The following is a 20,856-nucleotide window of genomic DNA, read 5'->3' as shown; positions in this document are numbered from 1 at the left end:
GGAAACTTAGTACCCAAATGAACCACTAGGATGTTAGAAAGAACTTTTTCAGTGTCAGAGTAGTTAATAGATGGAATGCATTAGGCAGTGATGTGGTGGAGGCTGACTCCATACACAGTTTCAAATGCAGATATGATAGAGCCCAGTAGGCTCAGGAATCTGTACATCAGTTGATTGCCAGTTGAGAGGTGGGACCAAAGAGCCAGAGCTCAACCCCCCGCAACCACAACTAGGTGAGTTTACACACACACACACACACACACGTATACACACACACACACAGACACAAACATACACACACTAATGCCTCTATTCACCTTGCAGTAAATAGGAACCTGAAAGTCAGGAAGCTGCTAAAGGCTGCATCTTGGGGATGTGTGAGTGTGTTAGATAAAAATATATGTTGTTTAGATATGATGGAGGAAAAGAGGCCGAGAGTCGGTACATTAGACAACCGACGCTTAGAAAGGCGGGGTCCAAGAGCTAACAGCTAAATCTTGGAAATAATAAATTAAAATATTTAATACACCCACATACATGTTTCACATTATTTTGGCTGAGGGAACACTGAGGGCTGATGGCCCCGTCGACGGGGCAGGAAGTCGGTGGTTGATCAAAGGCCTCCCACATCCTCCACATACATGAGGATTATTCCGGCTTAATTTTAAACGGAAGTAATGTCTTGGCATTTACGGCTTCAGCGGGTGGGTGGGTCCGTGGGTTTATTACACTGTGAGTGAAAACAATCGCCTATTCTCTATTTTATATTGCGGCTTGTAGAGCTAGAAGCTGTTGCCTCTTGTGTGCGTTGCACAAGGGGATTAATATCTGGATTAATAGCTTTCAATATTTCCAGTATTTTTTAAGGTAACGCTTAAATACCGAAGATACTGCTATTGGACACCGCTTAATTGACAATGTCTCAACAACGCAGGCTAAAGATGTGCGTGGCTCCTGCTATTGCAATGATGCTCATTTGTTTTTCAATGATGGGCCTTAGTTGCCCCCTCTCTAACTTACCGTTCTAAATACCCCTTCTCCATCTTCCGCAAACATTTCCCCTCATACATCTCCCCCCTTTCCTCCTGTCCCCCTTGTCCATCTTTGTCCCCCTGTCCATCTTTGTCCCCTGTCCCTCACTTTGTCCCCTTGCCCACATTTTCTGTCCTCTGTCCCAGATCCCTTTCCCCCTCTCTGTCCCCCTGTCCCCCCTTTCCATCTCTCTGTCCCCCTGTCCCTCTCTATCCCATTGTCCCTGTCTCTGTCCCCCCTGTCTCTCTCTGTCCCCCTGTTCTTCTCTGTCCTCCTGTTCCTCTCTCTGTCCCCCTGTCACTCTCTGTCCCCCTGTTCCTCTATGTCCCCCTGTCCATCTCTCTGTCCCCTGTACCTCTCTGTCCCCCTGCCCACTCTTTCTGTCCGCTGTCCATCATCTGTCCCCCTCCCTTTCCTCCAGTCCCCCTATCCATCTCTGTCCCCTTGTCCCTGTCTCTCCTCTGTCCCCTCTCTCTTGGTCTCCTGCCCCCCTCTCCTCCCTCTGTCCCCCGGTCCCCCTCTCTGACCCTGTCCCTCTGTCTCTGTCTCTGTCCATGTCCCCCTCTCTGTCCCTGTCTCCCTCCCTGTCCCACTGCTCCCCCTCTGTTCCCCCGTCCCTCCTCTGGCCCTGTCCGTCTGTCCCTGTCCCTCTGTCTCTGCCTCTCCTCGTTTCTGACATTCTCTGTGTCAGCCTATCTCTCTGTCTCTTTCCTCGCTCTATCTCTGTCATTCTCTCACTGACTTTGCATATCCTTATCTATACGTCTCTGTGTCTAACATTCTCTCCCTGACTCTGTCTATATCTATTTCTCTGTCTCGATCTTCATCTCTTTCTCTCTCTCTCTCTCTCTCTCTCTCTCTCTCTCTCTCTCTCTCTCTCTCTCTCTCTCTCTCTCTCTCTCTCTCTCTCTCTCTCTCTCTCTCTCTCTCTCTCTCTCTCTCTCTCTCTCTCTCTCTCTTTCTCTCTCTCTCTCTCTCTCTCTCTCTCTCTCTCTCTCTCTCTCTCTCTCTCTCTCTCTCTCTCTCTCTCTCTCTCTCTCTCTCTCTCTCTCTCTCTCTCTCTCTCTCTCTCTCTCTCTCCTTACATACATACATACATACATACATACATACATACATACATACATACATACATACATACATACATACATACGTACATACATACATACATACATACATTTATTTAACACATGTGGTACACGCACAAGGGGACACAGGTGGTGGAGGCTGATTCCATACACAGTTTCAAGTGTATGTATTCAAGTGTATGTATTCAAGTGGCGGGACCAAAGAGCCAAAGTTCAACCCTTGCAACCACAACTAGGTTAGTACATACATACATACATAAGATATAAAACAGTGGAGGATTCCCAGGTAGAACAATCAACCACAATGCCCATTACCCCTTTACCCTGATGTCCTTAACTACACAACTATACAAGAGTCATTAACACGTGTAATGGCTGATCCCCCATCTTTCATTTTATCAGCTTAGTTCCTTTATTATGCCCCAATTACTCATCCCTTGAGCGGTAGTTAAACTGAACCCAAATTTAAAAAAAGTTCCTTGCTAAGCAAGCTACAGTCTTGATAAGTCAGATATATTGTTTGTTAACACATTTCTCAACAATGAACAGTCAGTTTTATCAAGCTAACATATCCTAACACAACGAGTGAGAGTATTAACTGGTATAATTATTTTATTAGACCAGTATATATTATTAGATTATACTGGTATAATTATATATATATATATATATATATATATATATATATATATATATATATATATATATATATATATATATATATATATATATATATAAATATATATGTATGTATGTATGAGTGTGTGTGTACATGTGTATACAACATTAATAATTTTGTAACTAGCGTCAAACATTGTTATTTGCTTAGCTAAACGAACTAGAGGGTTCCGGTCCTGAACCGATTATGTGCCTCTGTAATCCTTTACACCACGGCCCACGGGATGGGTATGGGGTGCATAATAAAGAAAGCAATAGAAGAAATTGAAATTGCATAATACGGTTATTGACATTCAATAATAGTAAGATAAAGCAATGAGGACCAAATGGGAGACCAGTGATCAGTGTCTTGTATTCCCTGCAATACCTCAAATCCTACGTACCTCACTGACAGGCTCCAGTATGTTTCTGTGAATAATTCAATTTCTCCCACCCTACCCATCAACATTGGTGTTCCTCAGGGCAGCATACTTGGCATACTTGGGTATCCTTTGGAGGTGCTTATCCAGTTCTCACTTGAACACTATGAGGGGATTGCCAGTTATGCCATGCAGTTATGCAATGTATGAATCTATCTATAAGTCCACCAATCTTTGTAAAAATTTCTTGTATGGATGTACCTTACCTAAATAAACATTTATTTATTTATTATTTATATTTAGGATTCATCAACTGCCAAAGATATTCACATGTCAGTATAATTCTGGCGAGAGAGAGGTTTGGGAAAAGCCGTTATACCAACTAGTCAGCAATAAGGGTGATATTTGTGGGGCACAGGCACACTCGGCCTGGCCCATTAACCCCCAACTGACACTATAGCTACTAGGTACATGAACATAATTACATAATTTACGAACATAATTTAAGGTACATAATTACTAGGTACATGAGGACTGGCCATTGTACTATATAGACCTGAAAAAGTGTAACTTAGCGACAACAAGAAAATATTGAATCACAAGACCAACGACGACCATTCCCTTACCCTGCCATAAACACTGAAATTTGACACCCTACCTCTGGAGCCACCCTGACCACAGGTCCACCAACTACATTTCCCTCCCTCCAACTCTGCCTCCACTTACATTGTACACCACGCAAGTGTGGACTAGTGTGTAAATCTTACTGATACCACACTTAACCTTTATTCTTTCTCAATGTGTTGTATAAAAGGATCTGATTATACCGTTTCATTTCTAACTCCTTTTCTTGGAAGAATGCCACATATGATCGTACACACACACTAGGTCTGTATAGGGTATAGGCAAGGTCTGACAAGGTATACTAGGTGAGTACTAGTTGAGTACTTACACACAAGATATTCTAGGTGAGACTAGGTGAGTATACACACACACGCAACATATACTAAGTTAGTACACCCAGAAACAAGATATACTAGGTGAATACACACATACAAGGTATACTAGGTGAGTACTAGTTGAGAACTTACACACAAGATATTCTAGGTGAGACTAGGTGAGTATACACACACACACGCAACATATACTAAGTTAGTACACCCAGAAACAAGATATACTAGGTGAATACACACATACAAGGTATACTAGGTGAGTACTAGTTGAGAACTTACACACAAGATATTCTAGGTGAGACTAGGTGAGTATACACACACACACGCAACATATACTAGGTTAGTACACCCAGAAACAAGATATACTAGGTGAATACACACATACAAGGTATACTAGGTGAGTACTAGTTGAGAACTTACACACAAGATATTCTAGGTGAGACTAGGTGAGTATACACACACACACGCAACATATACTAGGTTAGTACACCCAGAAACAAGATATACTAGGTGAATACACACATACAAGGTATACTAGGTGAGTACTAGTTGAGAACTTACACACAAGATATTCTAGGTGAGACTAGGTGAGTATACACACACACACGCAACATATACTAGGTTAGTACACCCAGAAACAAGATATACTAGGTGAATACACACATACAAGGTATACTAGGTGAGTACTAGTTGAGAACTTACACACAAGATATTCTAGGTGAGACTAGGTGAGTATACACACACACACGCAACATATACTAGGTTAGTACACCCAGAAACAAGATATACTAGGTGAATACACACATACAAGGTATACTAGGTGAGTACTAGTTGAGAACTTACACACAAGATATTCTAGGTGAGACTAGGTGAGTATACACACACACACGCAACATATACTAGGTTAGTACACCCAGAAACAAGATATACTAGGTGAATACCCTAACACCAACCTCCTACAGTACACAACACCAACCTCCCACAGTACACCTCCCACAGGTAACCCCAGCACCAACCTCCCACAGTACACAACACCAACCTCCCACAGTACACATCCCACAGGTAACCCCAGCACCAACCTCCCACAGTACACAACACCAACCTCCCACAGTACACAACACCAACCTCCCACAGGTAACCCCAACACCAACCTCCCACAGTACACCTCCCACAGGTAACCCCAGCACCAACCTCCCACAGTAACCCCAACACCAACCTCCCACAGTACACAACACCAACCTCCCACAGTACACATCCCACAGGTAACCCCAGCACCAACCTCCCACAGTACACCTCCCACAGGTAACCCCAACACCAACCTCCCACAGTACACAACACCAACCTCCCACAGTACACCTCCTACAGGTAACCCCAACACCAACCTCACACAGTACACCTCCCACAGTAACCCCAGCACCAACCTCCCACAGTAACCCCAACACCAACCTCCCACAGTACACCTCCCACAGGTAACCCCAGCACCAACCTCCCACAGTAACCCCAACACCAACCTCCCACAGTACACAACACCAACCTCCCACAGTACACATCCCACAGGTAACCCCAGCACCAACCTCCCACAGTACACAACACCAACCTCCCACAGTACACCTCCTACAGGTAACCCCAACACCAACCTCACACAGTACACCTCCCACAGTACACAACACCAACCTCCCACAGGTAACCCCAACACCAACCTCCCACAGTACACCTCCCACAGGTAACCCCAGCACCAACCTCCCACAGTAACCCCAACACCAACCTCCCACAGTACACAACACCAACCTCCCACAGTACACATCCCACAGGTAACCCCAGCACCAACCTCCCACAGTACACCTCCCACAGGTAACCCCAACACCAACCTCCCACAGTACACAACACCAACCTCCCACAGTACACCTCCTACAGGTAACCCCAACACCAACCTCACACAGTACACCTCCCACAGTAACCCCAGCACCAACCTCCCACAGTAACCCCAACACCAACCTCCCACAGTACACAACACCAACCTCCCACAGTACACATCCCACAGGTAACCCCAGCACCAACCTCCCACAGTACACCTCCCACAGGTAACCCCAACACCAACCTCCCACAGTACACAACACCAACCTCCCACAGTACACCTCCCACAGGTAACCCCAGCACCAACCTCCCACAGTACACAACACCAACCTCCCACAGTACACATCCCACAGGTAACCCCAGCACCAACCTCCCACAGTACACAACACCAACCTCCCACAGTACACCTCCCACAGGTAACCCCAGCACCAACCTCCCACAGTACACCTCCTACAGGTAACCCCAACACCAACCTCACACAGTACACCTCCCACAGTAACCCCAGCACCAACCTCCCACAGTACACCTCCTACAGGTAACCCCAACACCAACCTCACACAGTACACCTCCCACAGTAACCCCAGCACCAACCTCCCACAGGTACAAAATGAAGCCATGAGAATTATCTTAGGATGCCCAAGAAATGCTATGATTGAGAAAATCAGGATGGAGTTGAATCTGCAGAGTATTGGGGATAGAATTGCAGAGATAAATGTAGCTTCTGCCATTAGATTAATGAGAGGTGGGGGAGCTAATGAATTGGTCCTCTCAGTTCAAAAGGTGGGAAGTACTGAACAATGTATGATGAAGAAAAGAGCATATATGAATACCTTATGTTCTAATGTTATTAAGTATGATGTTATTTCAGAGTGTATTGCTGTGCCCAAGAGAAAATTTACACCACCATGGGAGGATTGTAATGTAGATGTAGTAATTACTCCCTTGCAAAAGAAAAAAAGTATGTATGAAATAGGAGAGCTGAGGGCAACATATGATTGTATAATTAGAAAATTGCCTACAGAAAACACTCTACTACATGTATATTGTGATGGGTCAGTAGCTAGGGATGGGAAGGCAGGATGTATATTGTGATGGGTCAGTAGCTAGGGATGGGAAGGCAGGATGTATATGTTCTTAACATTCTGAAACCTATATTGTTTGCTGATGATACTACACTCATCTACTCCAACCCCAACCCACATACACTAAATACTGTAATGTTGTTAATAATGAACTAAAAAAAGTCCACTTATGGATGTCAACCAACAAACTAACACTTAACATAGAAAAGACCTACTACATCTTATTTGGAAGCAAATCTACAAATGCAATTCAGCTTCAGATGACAATGTAAACATTAGCAATAACAATGATGGAAAGTTTCTTGGTCTATTCTTAGACAAGAGACTCAACTTCAGTACCCACATACAATACATAACTAAGAAAGTCTCTAAAACAGTTGGTATACTCTCCAAAATCAGATATTATGTACCTAACCCTGCTCTCATCTCTCTATATTATACACTAATCTATCCCTATCTCAACTATGGTATCTGTGCATGGGGTTCAACCACTGCAAACCACTGCAAACCACCTCAAGTCCATCATCACCCAGCAAAAATCTGCTATCAGAATAATATCAAATTCTGCTTTCAGACAACACACAGCCCCCTTGTTTAACTCCCTAAACATGCTAAACATAATCTCACTCCATAAATTCTCTTGTGTCAACTACATTTACAAAACCCTGTTCTTAAATGCAAATCCTGCTCTGAAACTCTTCCTGGACAGATGTAATAGGACCCATTATCACCACACCAGAAATAAATATCTCTTTGATATCCCCAGAGTTAAACTTGTATAAATAAATAAATAAATAAATAAATAAATAAATATGTTTATTCAGGTAAGGTACATACATACAAGTAATGTTACATTAATGGATCGATATATAGATAGAGCTAGTACATACAATGCCTAAAGCCACTATTACGCAACGCGTTTCGGGCAGGAAAAACATTAATATCTAGAACTTAATACTAATTGAGCATAAAGAATAAAATGTGTTGAGAACAAATACAAATAAAGATAAAAAAAAGAGGGAACATGACTGAAAAAGCAGCACAAATACAATAGGTTGACAAACAGTGTTGATTAAAAAAAAAAAAAAATAACAGACATGGGTTGACAATAGAGGGGTAAGGTAGGTTAGTGAATTTATTAGGTAGTGTTTAGTTTTTATCTTAAACTGGTTGAGAGAGGTACAGTCTTTAACATGGTTGGGAAGATCATTCCACATTCTGGGTCCCTTGATTTGTAGAGCATTTCTAGTTTGATTAAGTCGTATTCTTGGAATATCAAAACTGTATTTTTTTCTGGTGTGGTGCTCATGGGTTCTGTTACAACCTTCAATGAAGCTTTTGAGCTTATATGTATGTATTTGTAATGTATGTATGTAAACAATGTATTTATTATCATTTATCAATTCTGATAGAAATTACCTACTTAAAATTATCTGTTAGATTAAGGACCTGCCTGAAACGCTGCGCATACTAGTGGCTTTACAAGATTGTAAATACTGTACTATTCAATGTATTCTCACAACCCCAATGTACCTACTTGTATATATATAAATAAAATAAAATAAAATATTGTGATGGGTCAGTAGCTAGGGATGGGAAGGCAGGATGCAGTATGCCAAACTGAATTCGTGCGCCCCTTGAGGGACTTGAAGTAGAGGGATAGGGATCACAGGATAAGTATGGGTTGCACAAACTACTGGTAACAGGATGAGTATGGGTTGCACAATTAATTACTACAAAGTGGTTGAGTATGGGGTGCACGTAAATGAAGACTCCCAAGAAGCAAATCAGAGATCAGCCCAAGCTTCATCTTGAGGCAAAGCTCAATGCCTTAAGCCATATTGATGCTCTGTCCACAGAGCATTCTCTCTCTCAAATCATAATAGTACACTAATGGTTCCCTACACCACCCCTCAGGTGCAGCTGCAGCAGGCTTGGGTGACATGATGACTATGGGGTGCACAATAAACTAACACTCACAGAATGAGTATGGGCTGCACAATAAGCTACCTCTCACAAGATTAGTAATAAAGAAACATTAATTTTTTGGGTAGGGTGACTGAAACTCATCCTGGGGTAAAAATGTTTATTTAAATTTATTATAGTTAAATGAATTTAGTAAATTATTCCATATATTGTATTATAAGTGAATTGACACTAAACTATAAATGATACTAATAAGGTTTTAAAAATGAAAAACAGTAAAAATCCTTCATGTAAGATATGGAAGTTGAAAAGTAAATTAACTGTAAACTAAATTATAAACTGTAGACATAATATAAAGTATTATAAGTAAAATACCTATAAACTACCAAATAATGTGTAAGGAACCATTTCTATTGTTTGTCCTTTTTTACCTGTTTCCTCAGGTATTTTAAAATTCCCATTCCGTTGTTACTACACTGTTTTCCTGGTGTAGTTCCCTGTGGTTCAAATTTTACTACTTGTACTTCTTGCTGTTTCTGAAGGATTGCTAATGGTAGCCCTTGTTGCACCGGCGGAACTTTTTGTAAATGTTCCACCTGCGGAACTTTTTGTAATTGTTGAATTTCTTGCACCTGCGGTACTTTTTGGACTTTATGCACCTGCTGCACTTGTAGCTCGTCAGGATTTTTTTCCAGGGCATTATCGCTATCACCTTCTGATCCTAATGTAAGTTTATCTGCATCAAGCTTCCTTGTGCGTGCTGGAATAAAAAATAAAAATAAAAAATAAAAAATTTTGAAATGGAAGATCCTGTGTAACAAATTTAATCAGTTACTATGATCGAGCCGCAGAAATTTTACAGGAAAGATATGGTTGGGTTGACTGCATCTATCTGGACCTAAAAGAGGCATTCAATAGAATTCCACATAAGAGTTTGTTCTGGAAACTGGAACATATTGGAGGGGTGACAGGTAAGCTTCTAACATGGATTAAAAAATTTCAAACTGATAGAAAAATGAGGGCAGTAATCAGAGGCAATGTATTGGACTGGAGAAATGTCACGAGTGGAGTACCACAGGGTTTAGTTCTGGCATTCATGGATAAATAATAAATAAATTGTTCATGATTTTTTTAGACAAAAGCTAGAATATGCAGCAGTTGTATGGTGCCCATATCTTAAGAAGTACATGTACAAACTTGAAATGATACAAAGACGTCATGGGTGTCATAGGGGCACCAGCACACTGGTTTGCTAAAGGACCCTTAATGCTGTCGAGACCTTATGGGCCCTTGGACCCATTACGTTAAGACATAGTGCTGTATTGGGCCACACACTTTTTGCCATATACATCAACGACAGAGATGATTGAATTGAAATTATATATATATATATATATATATATATATATATATATATATATATATATATATATATATATATATATATATATACATATATATATATATATATATATATATATATATATATATATATATATATATATATATATATATATGTCGTACCTAATAGCCAGAACGCACTTCTCAGCCAACTATGCATGGCCCAATTTGCATAATAAGCCAAGTTTTCATGAATTAATGTTTTTTCGACTACCTAACCTACCTAACCTAACCTAACCTAACTTTTTCTGCTACCTAACCTAACCTAACCGATAGAGATAGGTTAGGTTAGGTTAGGTAGGGTTGGTTAGGTTCGGTCATATATCTACGTTAATTTTAACTCCAATAAAAAAAATTGACCTCATACGTAATGAATTGGGTAGCTTTATCATTTCATAGGAAAAAAATTAGAAAAAATATATTAATTCAGGAAAACTTGGCCAACTTCTGCCATTTTAAAAAATAAAACCAAAAAGTACCTAAATTTTTTCTTGATAGTTTCCTAACTAGTGTATTAAACTCGCACTGTATCTTATGAAATCCAATGCCAGAATATATGTGCCTAAACCATACAACTTTTCCATTGTAATCATTGCTATCACCTTATATCATGATTGTTATATTGAATGCATATCTTACTATATTATACCTTGAAATATTCCTCAAATTATGCTACAATTTATATGTTGATAACCCTCAAATTTTACTTTAATGTACATAGTAATCTTTGTGATACTTTCTTACAATGTACCAGCCAATTTTTTCCATTTAAGCTTTAAATTGCCTATTTAAAATTATCTGTTAGATTAAGGACCTGCCCAAAACACTATGTGTGCTAGTGGCTTTACAAGAATGTAAAAACATCAATTCTATGTACTCTCATAATCCCAGTGTGCTATCTTGTATATAAATAAATAAACAAATAGTATGTAAGTACTGTACAGCATTATTCATGTTGATTCTATACCTTATCAAGCAAGTTCAGCATAAGAAGAATACAAATGAATACAACAGATGTAGACAAACTTCAATACCTGATTTTCAATCCTTCGTAGAACCCGGCTTGCTGTATTTCGTTCTAAAGCCTTCTTGCCTTTAAGTAGAAAACGGGCTTCCTCTTCATTCTTCATTAATTCTCTACTGTTTCGGAAGTCACACTGGCAGAACTTGCAAACATTGCTTCGGACATGCACACATTGTTTGCAGTTTGTGCATCTCCTCAAGAATTTTCCCTGAAGACCTGAAGGAAATAGTTTCTAATAAAATACTTATATTCAAATGACCTATGCTGCAAAAATTATAAATTAAATTGTTGTTAAAATGTACTACAGTAATTAAATATATTATTTAAATTATGAAATAATCTACATTAACACTAGTGAGAGCAATGTTAAAAATTTTAGGACTGCATCTGGAAATAACTTTAATTTTGGATGTGATTAACCATGCTGTAACTCGTATAACAAAACTGAGAGGAGTTGAATCCAACAGCCTGATTGACCAGGCTGTTAATTTCAAGCGAATACTATATTATTGGAAGAAAAAAAAATTATATATATATATATATATATATATATATATATATATATATATATATATATATATATATATATATATATATATATATATATATATATATATGTCGTACCTAATAGCCAGAACGCACTTCTCAGCCTACTATGCAAGGCCCGATTTGCCTAATACGCCAAGTTTTCATGAACTAATTGTTTTTCGACGACCTAACCTACCTAACCTAACTTTTTCGGCTACCTAACCTAACCTAACCTATAAAGATAGGCTAGGTTAGGTTAGGTAGGGTTGGTTAGGTTCTGTCATATATCTACGTTAATTTTAACTCCAATAAAAAAAAAATGACCTCATACATAATGAAGTGGGTAGCTTTATCATTTCATAAGAAAAAAATTAGAGAAAATATATTAATTCAGGAAAACTTGGCTCATTAGGCAAATCGGGCCTTGCATAGTAGGCTGAGAAGTGCGTTCTGGCTACTAGGTACGACATATATATATATATATATATATATATATATATATATATATATATATATATATATATATATAATCAATATTGTAACTTTTTTTGTGTAATGACGTTTTCAAATAAAGTTAGATAAATATACACACATACCAAAAGAATAAGGGTGGTAGGAGAAGAAAATATGAAAGTGTTCAGTGAGGATCCACAAGGTCTTCTCTGAGTACTCTTTATTTTCTTCTCCGAGGCTATGGGTCCCTACACTTGCACCAGAGGTGGTACCCCTCATATATATATATATATATATATATATATATATATATATATATATATATATATATATATATATATATATATATATATATATATATATGTCGTACCTAGTAGCCCGAACGCACTTCTCAGCCTACTATGCAAGGCCCGATTTGCCTAATAAGCCAAGTTTTTATGAATTAATTGTTTTTCGACTACCTAACCTACCTAAGCTAACCTAACCTAACTTTTTCGGCTACCTAACCTAACCTAACCTATAAATATAGGTTAGGTTAGGTTAGGTAGGGTTGGTTAGGTTCGGCCATATATCTACGTTAATTTTAACTCCAATAAAAAAAATTGACCTCATACATAATGAAATGGGTAGCTTTATCATTTCATCAGAAAACAAATTAGAGAAAATATACTGTCAGGAAAACTTGGCTTATTATGCAAATCGGGCCTTGCATAGTAAGCCGAGTACGACGTTCTGGCTACTAGGTACAACATATATATATATATATATATATACATACATACATACATACATACATACATACATACATACATACATACATACATACATACACACATACATATATATATATATATATATATGACAGTGTCAGATTCAGTTTACTACAGTTTAGTAATTTCTTACCATTTGATGTACTAGGTAGATCCATGTTTGGTGAAGTTTTATAGCTGGAGCTGGAAGATCCTGTCGAGATGACTTCTTCAAAGAGAATAGCTTCAACACACATTGTGTCTTGAGTCTACCAGTACTTGGCCTACAGTTACCAGATCTGATTTACAGAAACTAGTGAACTATGGAGATAAGATTGTTAATAATATACTTTTTTTGAGATTCATATGACTTGCAGCTTAAAAACCAACCTTATTTTAAAATAGTACACTAAAGTACATAGCAAATTGCGAAATTCGTAGTTTTTTAACTACTTTAAAGCTAAATTCTCAAGCTTTGAAAATAAGCACAATTTGCTATTTTAAGCGGAATCTGGCAACTCTGATTTAGCATGTAAACATTGACTTGCATTCACAATGTAGTTATTTATTTTTCAACAATTTAAAACGAGTTATGAAAATACACACATTGGTACATTATTGCAAAGGCACTATACTATATATATATATATATATATAAATTGTTGCAAGTCGAGCAACAAATATTTTACATTGAACAACAAATGAGATTGGAAAAGCAGTATTGCCAAAATAGACCCCAGACACACCCTGTGGGTAGTAATGGACCCCCATACCGACCCTATGAGGGGTAGTGGACCCCATAATAACACTATGGGCGATAGTGGACACTATACAAACACTATGGGCGGTAGTTGACTTCATAGAGACCCTGTGGGCGGTAAGGGACCCCCTATCGACCCTGTGGGCGGCAGTGGACCCCCTATCGATCCTGTGGGCGGCAGTGGACCCCCTACCGACCCTGTGGGCGGCAGTGGACCCCTACCGAACGTGTGGGCGGCAGTGGACCCCCTACCGACCCTGTGGGCGGCAGTGGACCCCCTATCGATCCTGTGGGCGGTAGTGGACCCCCCCCCATATCGACCCTGTGGGCGGCAGTGGACCCCCTATCGATCCTGTGGGCGGCAGTGGACCCCCTACCGACCCAGTGGGTGGCAGTGGACCCCCTGCCGACCCTGTGGGCGGTAGTGGACCCCTACCGACCCTGTGGACGGTAGTTGACTTCATAGCGACCCTGTGGGCGGTAGTGGACCCCATACCGACCCTGTGGGTGGCGGTGGACCCCATACCGACTCTGTGGGCGGCAGTGAACCCTATATACTAATCCTGTGGGCGATACTGTACCCTATAGTCATCCTGTGGGGGCAATGGATGCCATACATATCCAGTGGGTGTTATTGTACCCCATACTTATTCTGTGGGTGGTTGGAGCCCCATACCCATCCTGTGGGTTATAGTGGACCCCATACTCATCCTGTGGGTGGTATTGGACCCCATACCTATCCTGTGGGTGGTTGTGAGCCCATACCCATCCTGTCGGTGGTAGTGGACGCAATACACATCCAGTGGATGGTATTGGATCCCATACCCTTCCTGTGGGTGGAAGTGATCCCCATACCATTCCTGTGGGTGGATGTGACCCCCATACTCATCCTGCGGGTGTTATTGGACCCCTTACCCACCTAACAGGTGGTAGTGGACCCTATACTAATCCTATAGTTTCCAATAATCCACACCATACCATCCTGTTTGCAGTAGTTTACCCTATATACATTCCAACATAACATCGTTTTCTGTTAGCGTTCCTACAAAACATTCTTTAAAGATTTCTAAAGCACAAACTATAGTATATAATATTGATTGGTGAAGCACTTATTCTATGTAATAATTTATTGTGCTTATTATAATTTACTAAGAACAACTAATATTTCTCAAAACAAAACTACGAGCCTTCAATAGGATGTAGCTGATCTGTAATATTATAAGAGCATGGACAATAGTAGGTGAATTTCACAACCCATGTGGGACCTGAAAACTATAATTTTCGTTATAATTGAACCAATCACGACTATTCAGCTATCTACGTTGATGGACGAGTACTGTGAGACGTAAATTGGTACGTGAGGAAGAGTTTGAGCCTTGGTAAAAAAGTTAACTGGGAATATATCACATATGTACTAAATCACATTCCACATATTGACTTTAAGCACTAGTCATATATGTACTGTCTTGTGTGAGAACGGGTTGGAATTAATACCCATAGACTGTAAATTCACAAAAACGTGGAAAACGGCAAAATATTGCCTAATTCGATGATATTTTATTTAAGTCACATAAAGGAAAAGGGGATGATAAACGTCAAAATATTGCTAAATTCGATGATTTTTCGTACGAAACAAAATGCAAGAAAACTTGCTTAAAATGCAATATTATGCGAAATTCTGAGATTTGAAGGCCAAATCACATATCGTGATACTACATGAAATAGTATCGAAATATTGGTAAAAATGAATATATTTACGTAATATCAAACTACATGAAAAACGTGAAAAAAGTCAATATATAACCATATTTGAGGATTTTAACTTCACATCACAGAGCGAGGTTTCGTATTATTTAGATCCAAGAAAAGACATATGAAAATGTTGTTTCCAATACAAATGATAAAAATCAATGTCTTTTCATTAGTATTAACTAAAATGTTACCGATTTTCCGTTTATATTACCGATGGAAGATGTACACGAAAATCGCTCTATTCCGGCTGAAACGTCGATATATGCAATAAAAACAGAACTTCTCCCCTTTTCAATATCTTACTCAGTATTTTAACGAGAAACAAATAGATGATTGAAAATGAAGTATTTAAGGTTATTATCTAATCAATTATGTGTTTGCATCATTTTTAGCATATATATATGAATTAATACCCATAGACTGTAAATTCACAAAAACGTGAAAAACGGCAAAATATTGCCTAATTCGATGATATTTTGTTTAAGTCACATAAAGGAAAAGGGGATGATAAACGTCAAAATATTGCTAAATTCGATGATTTTTCGTACGAAACAAAATGCAAGAAAACTTGCTTAAAATGCAATATTTTGCGAAATTCTGATATTTGACGGCCAAATCACATATCGTGATTCTACATGAAATAGAATCGAAATATTGGTTAAAATGAATATATTTACGTAGTATCAAACTACATGAAAAACGTGAAAAAGTCCCTATTTAACCATATTTGAGGATTTTAACTTCAAATCATAGAGCGAGGTTTCGTATTATTTAGATCCAAGAAAAGACATATGACAATGTTGTTTCCAACACAAATGATAAAAATCAATGTGTTTTCATTAGAATTAACTAAAATGTTCCTAATTTTCCATTTATATTACCGAGGGAAGATGTACACGTAAAACCGCTCTAATCCGGGTGAAACGTCGATATATGCAATACAAACCGAACTTTTCCCCTTTTCAATATCTTACTCAGTATTTTAACGAGAAACAAATAGATGATTGAAAATGAAGTATTTAAGGTTATTATCTAATCAATTATGTTTGCATAATTTTTATCGTATATATATGAATTAATACCCATAGACTGTAAATTCACAAAAACGTGGAAAACGGCAAAATATTGCCTAATTCGATGATATTTTGTTTAAGTCACATAAAGGAAAAAGGGATGATAAACGTCAAAATATTGCTAAATTCGATGATTTTTCGTACGAAACAAAATGCAAGAAAACTGGCTTAAAATGCAATATTATGCGAAATTCTGAGATTTGAAGGCCAAATCACATATCGTGATACTACATGAAAGAGAATCGAAATATTGGTATAAATGAATATATTTACGTAGTATCAAACTACATGAAAAACGTGAAAAAAGTCACTTTAATCATATTTGAGGATTTTAACTTCAAATCATACAGCGAGGTTTCGTATTATTTAGATCCAAGAAAAGACATATGACAATGTTGTTTCCAATACAAATGATAACAATTAATGTGTTTTCATTAGTATTAACTAAAATGTTACTGATTTTCCGTTTATATTACCGATGGAAGATGTACACGAAAATCGCTCTATTCCGGCTGAAACGTCGATATATGCAATAAAAACAGAACTTCTCCCCTTTTCAATATCTTACTCAGTATTTTAACGAGAAACAAATAGATGATTGAAAATGAAGTATTTAAGGTTATTATCTAATCAATTATGTGTTTGCATCATTTTTAGCGTATATATATGAATTAATACCCATAGACTGTAAATTCACAAAAACGTGGAAAACGGCAAAATATTGCCTAATTCGATATTTTATTTAAGTCACATAAAGGAAAAGGGGATGATAAACGTCAAAATATTGCTAAATTCGATGATTTTTCGTACGAAACAAAATGCAAGAAAACTTGCTTAAAATGCAATATTATGCGAAATTCTGAGATTTGAAGGCCAAATCACATATCGTGATACTACATGAAATAGTATCGAAATATTGGTAAAAATGAATATATTTACGTAATATCAAACTACATGAAAAACGTGAAAAAAGTCAATATATAACCATATTTGAGGATTTTAACTTCACATCAAAGAGCGAGGTTTCGTATTATTTAGATCCAAGAAAAGACATATGACAATGTTGTTTCCAATACAAATGATAAAAATCAATGTGTTTTCATTAGTATTAACTAAAATGTTACTGATTTTCCGTTTATATTACCGATGGAAGATGTACACGAAAATCGCTCTATTCCGGCTGAAACGTCGATATATGCAATAAAAACAGAACTTCTCCCCTTTTCAATATCTTACTCAGTATTTTAACGAGAAACAAATAGATGATTGAAAATGAAGTATTTCAGGTTATTATCTAATCAATTATGTGTTTGCATAATTTTTATCGTATATATATGAATTAATACCCATAGACTGTAAATTCACAAAAACGTGGAAAACGGCAAAATATTGCCTAATTCGATGATATTTTGTTTAAGTCACATAAAGGAAAAGGGGATGATAAACGTCAAAATATTGCTAAATTCGATGATTTTTCGTACGAAACAAAATGCAAGAAAACTTGCTTAAAATGCAATATTATGCGAAATTCTAAGATTTGAAGGCCAAATCACATATCGTGATACTACATGAAATAGTATCGAAATATTGGTACAAATGAATATATTTACGTAATATCAAACTACATGAAAACGTGAAAAAAGTCAATACTTAAACATATTTGAGGATTTTAACTTCAAATCACAGAGCGAGGTTTCGTATTATTTAGATCCAAGAAAACACATATGACAATGTTGTTTCCAATACAAATGATAAAAATCAATGTGTTTTCATTAGTATTAACTAAAATGTTACTGATTTTCCGTTTATATTACCGATGGAAGATGTACACGAAAATCGCTCTATTCCGGCTGAAACGTCGATATATGCAATAAAAACAGAACTTCTCCCCTTTTCAATATCTTACTCAGTATTTTAACGAGAAACAAATAGATGATTGAAAATGAAGTATTTAAGGTTATTATCTAATCAATTATGTGTTTGCATCATTTTTAGCATATATATATGAATTAATACCCATAGACTGTAAATTCACAAAAACGTGAAAAACGGCAAAATATTGCCTAATTCGATGATATTTTGTTTAAGTCACATAAAGGAAAAGGGGATGATAAACGTCAAAATATTGCTAAATTCGATGATTTTTCGTACGAAACAAAATGCAAGAAAACTTGCTTAAAATGCAATATTTTGCGAAATTCTGATATTTGACGGCCAAATCACATATCGTGATTCTACATGAAATAGAATCGAAATATTGGTTAAAATGAATATATTTACGTAGTATCAAACTACATGAAAAACGTGAAAAAGTCCCTATTTAACCATATTTGAGGATTTTAACTTCAAATCATAGAGCGAGGTTTCGTATTATTTAGATCCAAGAAAAGACATATGACAATGTTGTTTCCAACACAAATGATAAAAATCAATGTGTTTTCATTAGAATTAACTAAAATGTTCCTAATTTTCCATTTATATTACCGAGGGAAGATGTACACGTAAAACCGCTCTAATCCGGGTGAAACGTCGATATATGCAATACAAACCGAACTTTTCCCCTTTTCAATATCTTACTCAGTATTTTAACGAGAAACAAATAGATGATTGAAAATGAAGTATTTAAGGTTATTATCTAATCAATTATGTTTGCATAATTTTTATCGTATATATATGAATTAATACCCATAGACTGTAAATTCACAAAAACGTGGAAAACGGCAAAATATTGCCTAATTCGATGATATTTTGTTTAAGTCACATAAAGGAAAAAGGGATGATAAACGTCCAAATATTGCTAAATTCGATGATTTTTCGTACGAAACAAAATGCAAGAAAACTGGCTTAAAATGCAATATTATGCGAAATTCTGAGATTTGAAGGCCAAATCACATATCGTGATACTACATGAAAGAGAATCGAAATATTGGTATAAATGAATATATTTACGTAGTATCAAACTACATGAAAAACGTGAAAAAAGTCACTTTAATCATATTTGAGGATTTTAACTTCAAATCATACAGCGAGGTTTCGTATTATTTAGATCCAAGAAAAGACATATGACAATGTTGTTTCCAATACAAATGATAACAATTAATGTGTTTTCATTAGTATTAACTAAAATGTTACTGATTTTCCGTTTATATTACCGATGGAAGATGTACACGAAAATCGCTCTATTCCGGCTGAAACGTCGATATATGCAATAAAAACAGAACTTCTCCCCTTTTCAATATCTTACTCAGTATTTTAACGAGAAACAAATAGATGATTGAAAATGAAGTATTTAAGGTTATTATCTAATCAATTATGTGTTTGCATTATTTTTAGCGTATATATATGAATTAATACCCATAGACTGTAAATTCACAAAAACGTGGAAAACGGCAAAATATTGCCTAATTCGATATTTTATTTAAGTCACATAAAGGAAAAGGGGATGATAAACGTCAAAATATTGCTAAATTCGATGATTTTTCGTACGAAACAAAATGCAAGAAAACTTGCTTAAAATGCAATATTATGCGAAATTCTGAGATTTGAAGGCCAAATCACATATCGTGATACTACATGAAATAGTATCGAAATATTGGTAAAAATGAATATATTTACGTAATATCAAACTACATGAAAAACGTGAAAAAAGTCAATATATAACCATATTTGAGGATTTTAACTTCACATCAAAGAGCGAGGTTTCGTATTATTTAGATCCAAGAAAAGACATATGACAATGTTGTTTCCAATACAAATGATAAAAATCAATGTGTTTTCATTAGTATTAACTAAAATGTTACTGATTTTCCGTTTATATTACCGATGGAAGATGTACACGAAAATCGCTCTATTCCGGCTGAAACGTCGATATATGCAATAAAAACAGAACTTCTCCCCTTTTCAATATCTTACTCAGTATTTTAACGAGAAACAAATAGATGATTGAAAATGAAGTATTTCAGGTTATTATCTAATCAATTATGTGTTTGCATAATTTTTATCGTATATATATGAATTAATACCCATAGACTATAAATTCACAAAAACGTGGAAAACGGCAAAATATTGCCTAATTCGATTATATTTTGTTTAAGTCACATAAAGGAAAAGGGGATGATAAACGTCAAAATATTGCTAAATTCGA

The 20,856-nt window shown here is 36.9% G+C and overlaps 1 protein-coding gene across 1 annotated transcript; it reads right to left on the bottom strand.

Annotated features, from left to right (window-relative positions):
* Positions 1-9,143: 9,143 nt before the first annotated feature.
* On the bottom strand, positions 9,144-13,412 carry LOC138356334 (uncharacterized). Its single transcript, XM_069312302.1, has 3 exons — positions 13,282-13,412; positions 11,408-11,613; positions 9,144-9,732 (listed from the first exon to the last, which is right to left on the bottom strand). Exons 1-3 carry the CDS (start codon positions 13,382-13,384, stop codon positions 9,694-9,696), a joined length of 348 nt encoding a protein of 115 aa, XP_069168403.1. The 5' UTR covers positions 13,385-13,412; the 3' UTR covers positions 9,144-9,693.
* Positions 13,413-20,856: the final 7,444 nt, after the last annotated feature.

Source organism: Procambarus clarkii, chromosome 71 (genome assembly GCF_040958095.1).
Source record: "Procambarus clarkii isolate CNS0578487 chromosome 71, FALCON_Pclarkii_2.0, whole genome shotgun sequence".
Lineage (NCBI taxonomy): Eukaryota > Metazoa > Arthropoda > Malacostraca > Decapoda > Cambaridae > Procambarus > Procambarus clarkii.
This window is presented reverse-complemented; position numbering and strand designations above follow the sequence as displayed.

Bases quoted from the DNA above. Each gene is read 5' to 3' on its own strand.
- LOC138356334 (XM_069312302.1), bottom strand. From the start codon at position 13,384: ATGTGTGTTGAAGCTATTCTCTTTGAAGAAGTCATCTCGACAGGATCT. The intron at 11,614-13,281 runs GTAAGAAATTAC...TATTTCCTTCAG, and splicing joins TCTACCTAGTACATCAAATG to GTCTTCAGGGAAAATTCTTG. The intron at 9,733-11,407 runs GTATTGAAGTTT...TTTTTATTCCAG, and splicing joins TACGAAGGATTGAAAATCAG to CACGCACAAGGAAGCTTGAT.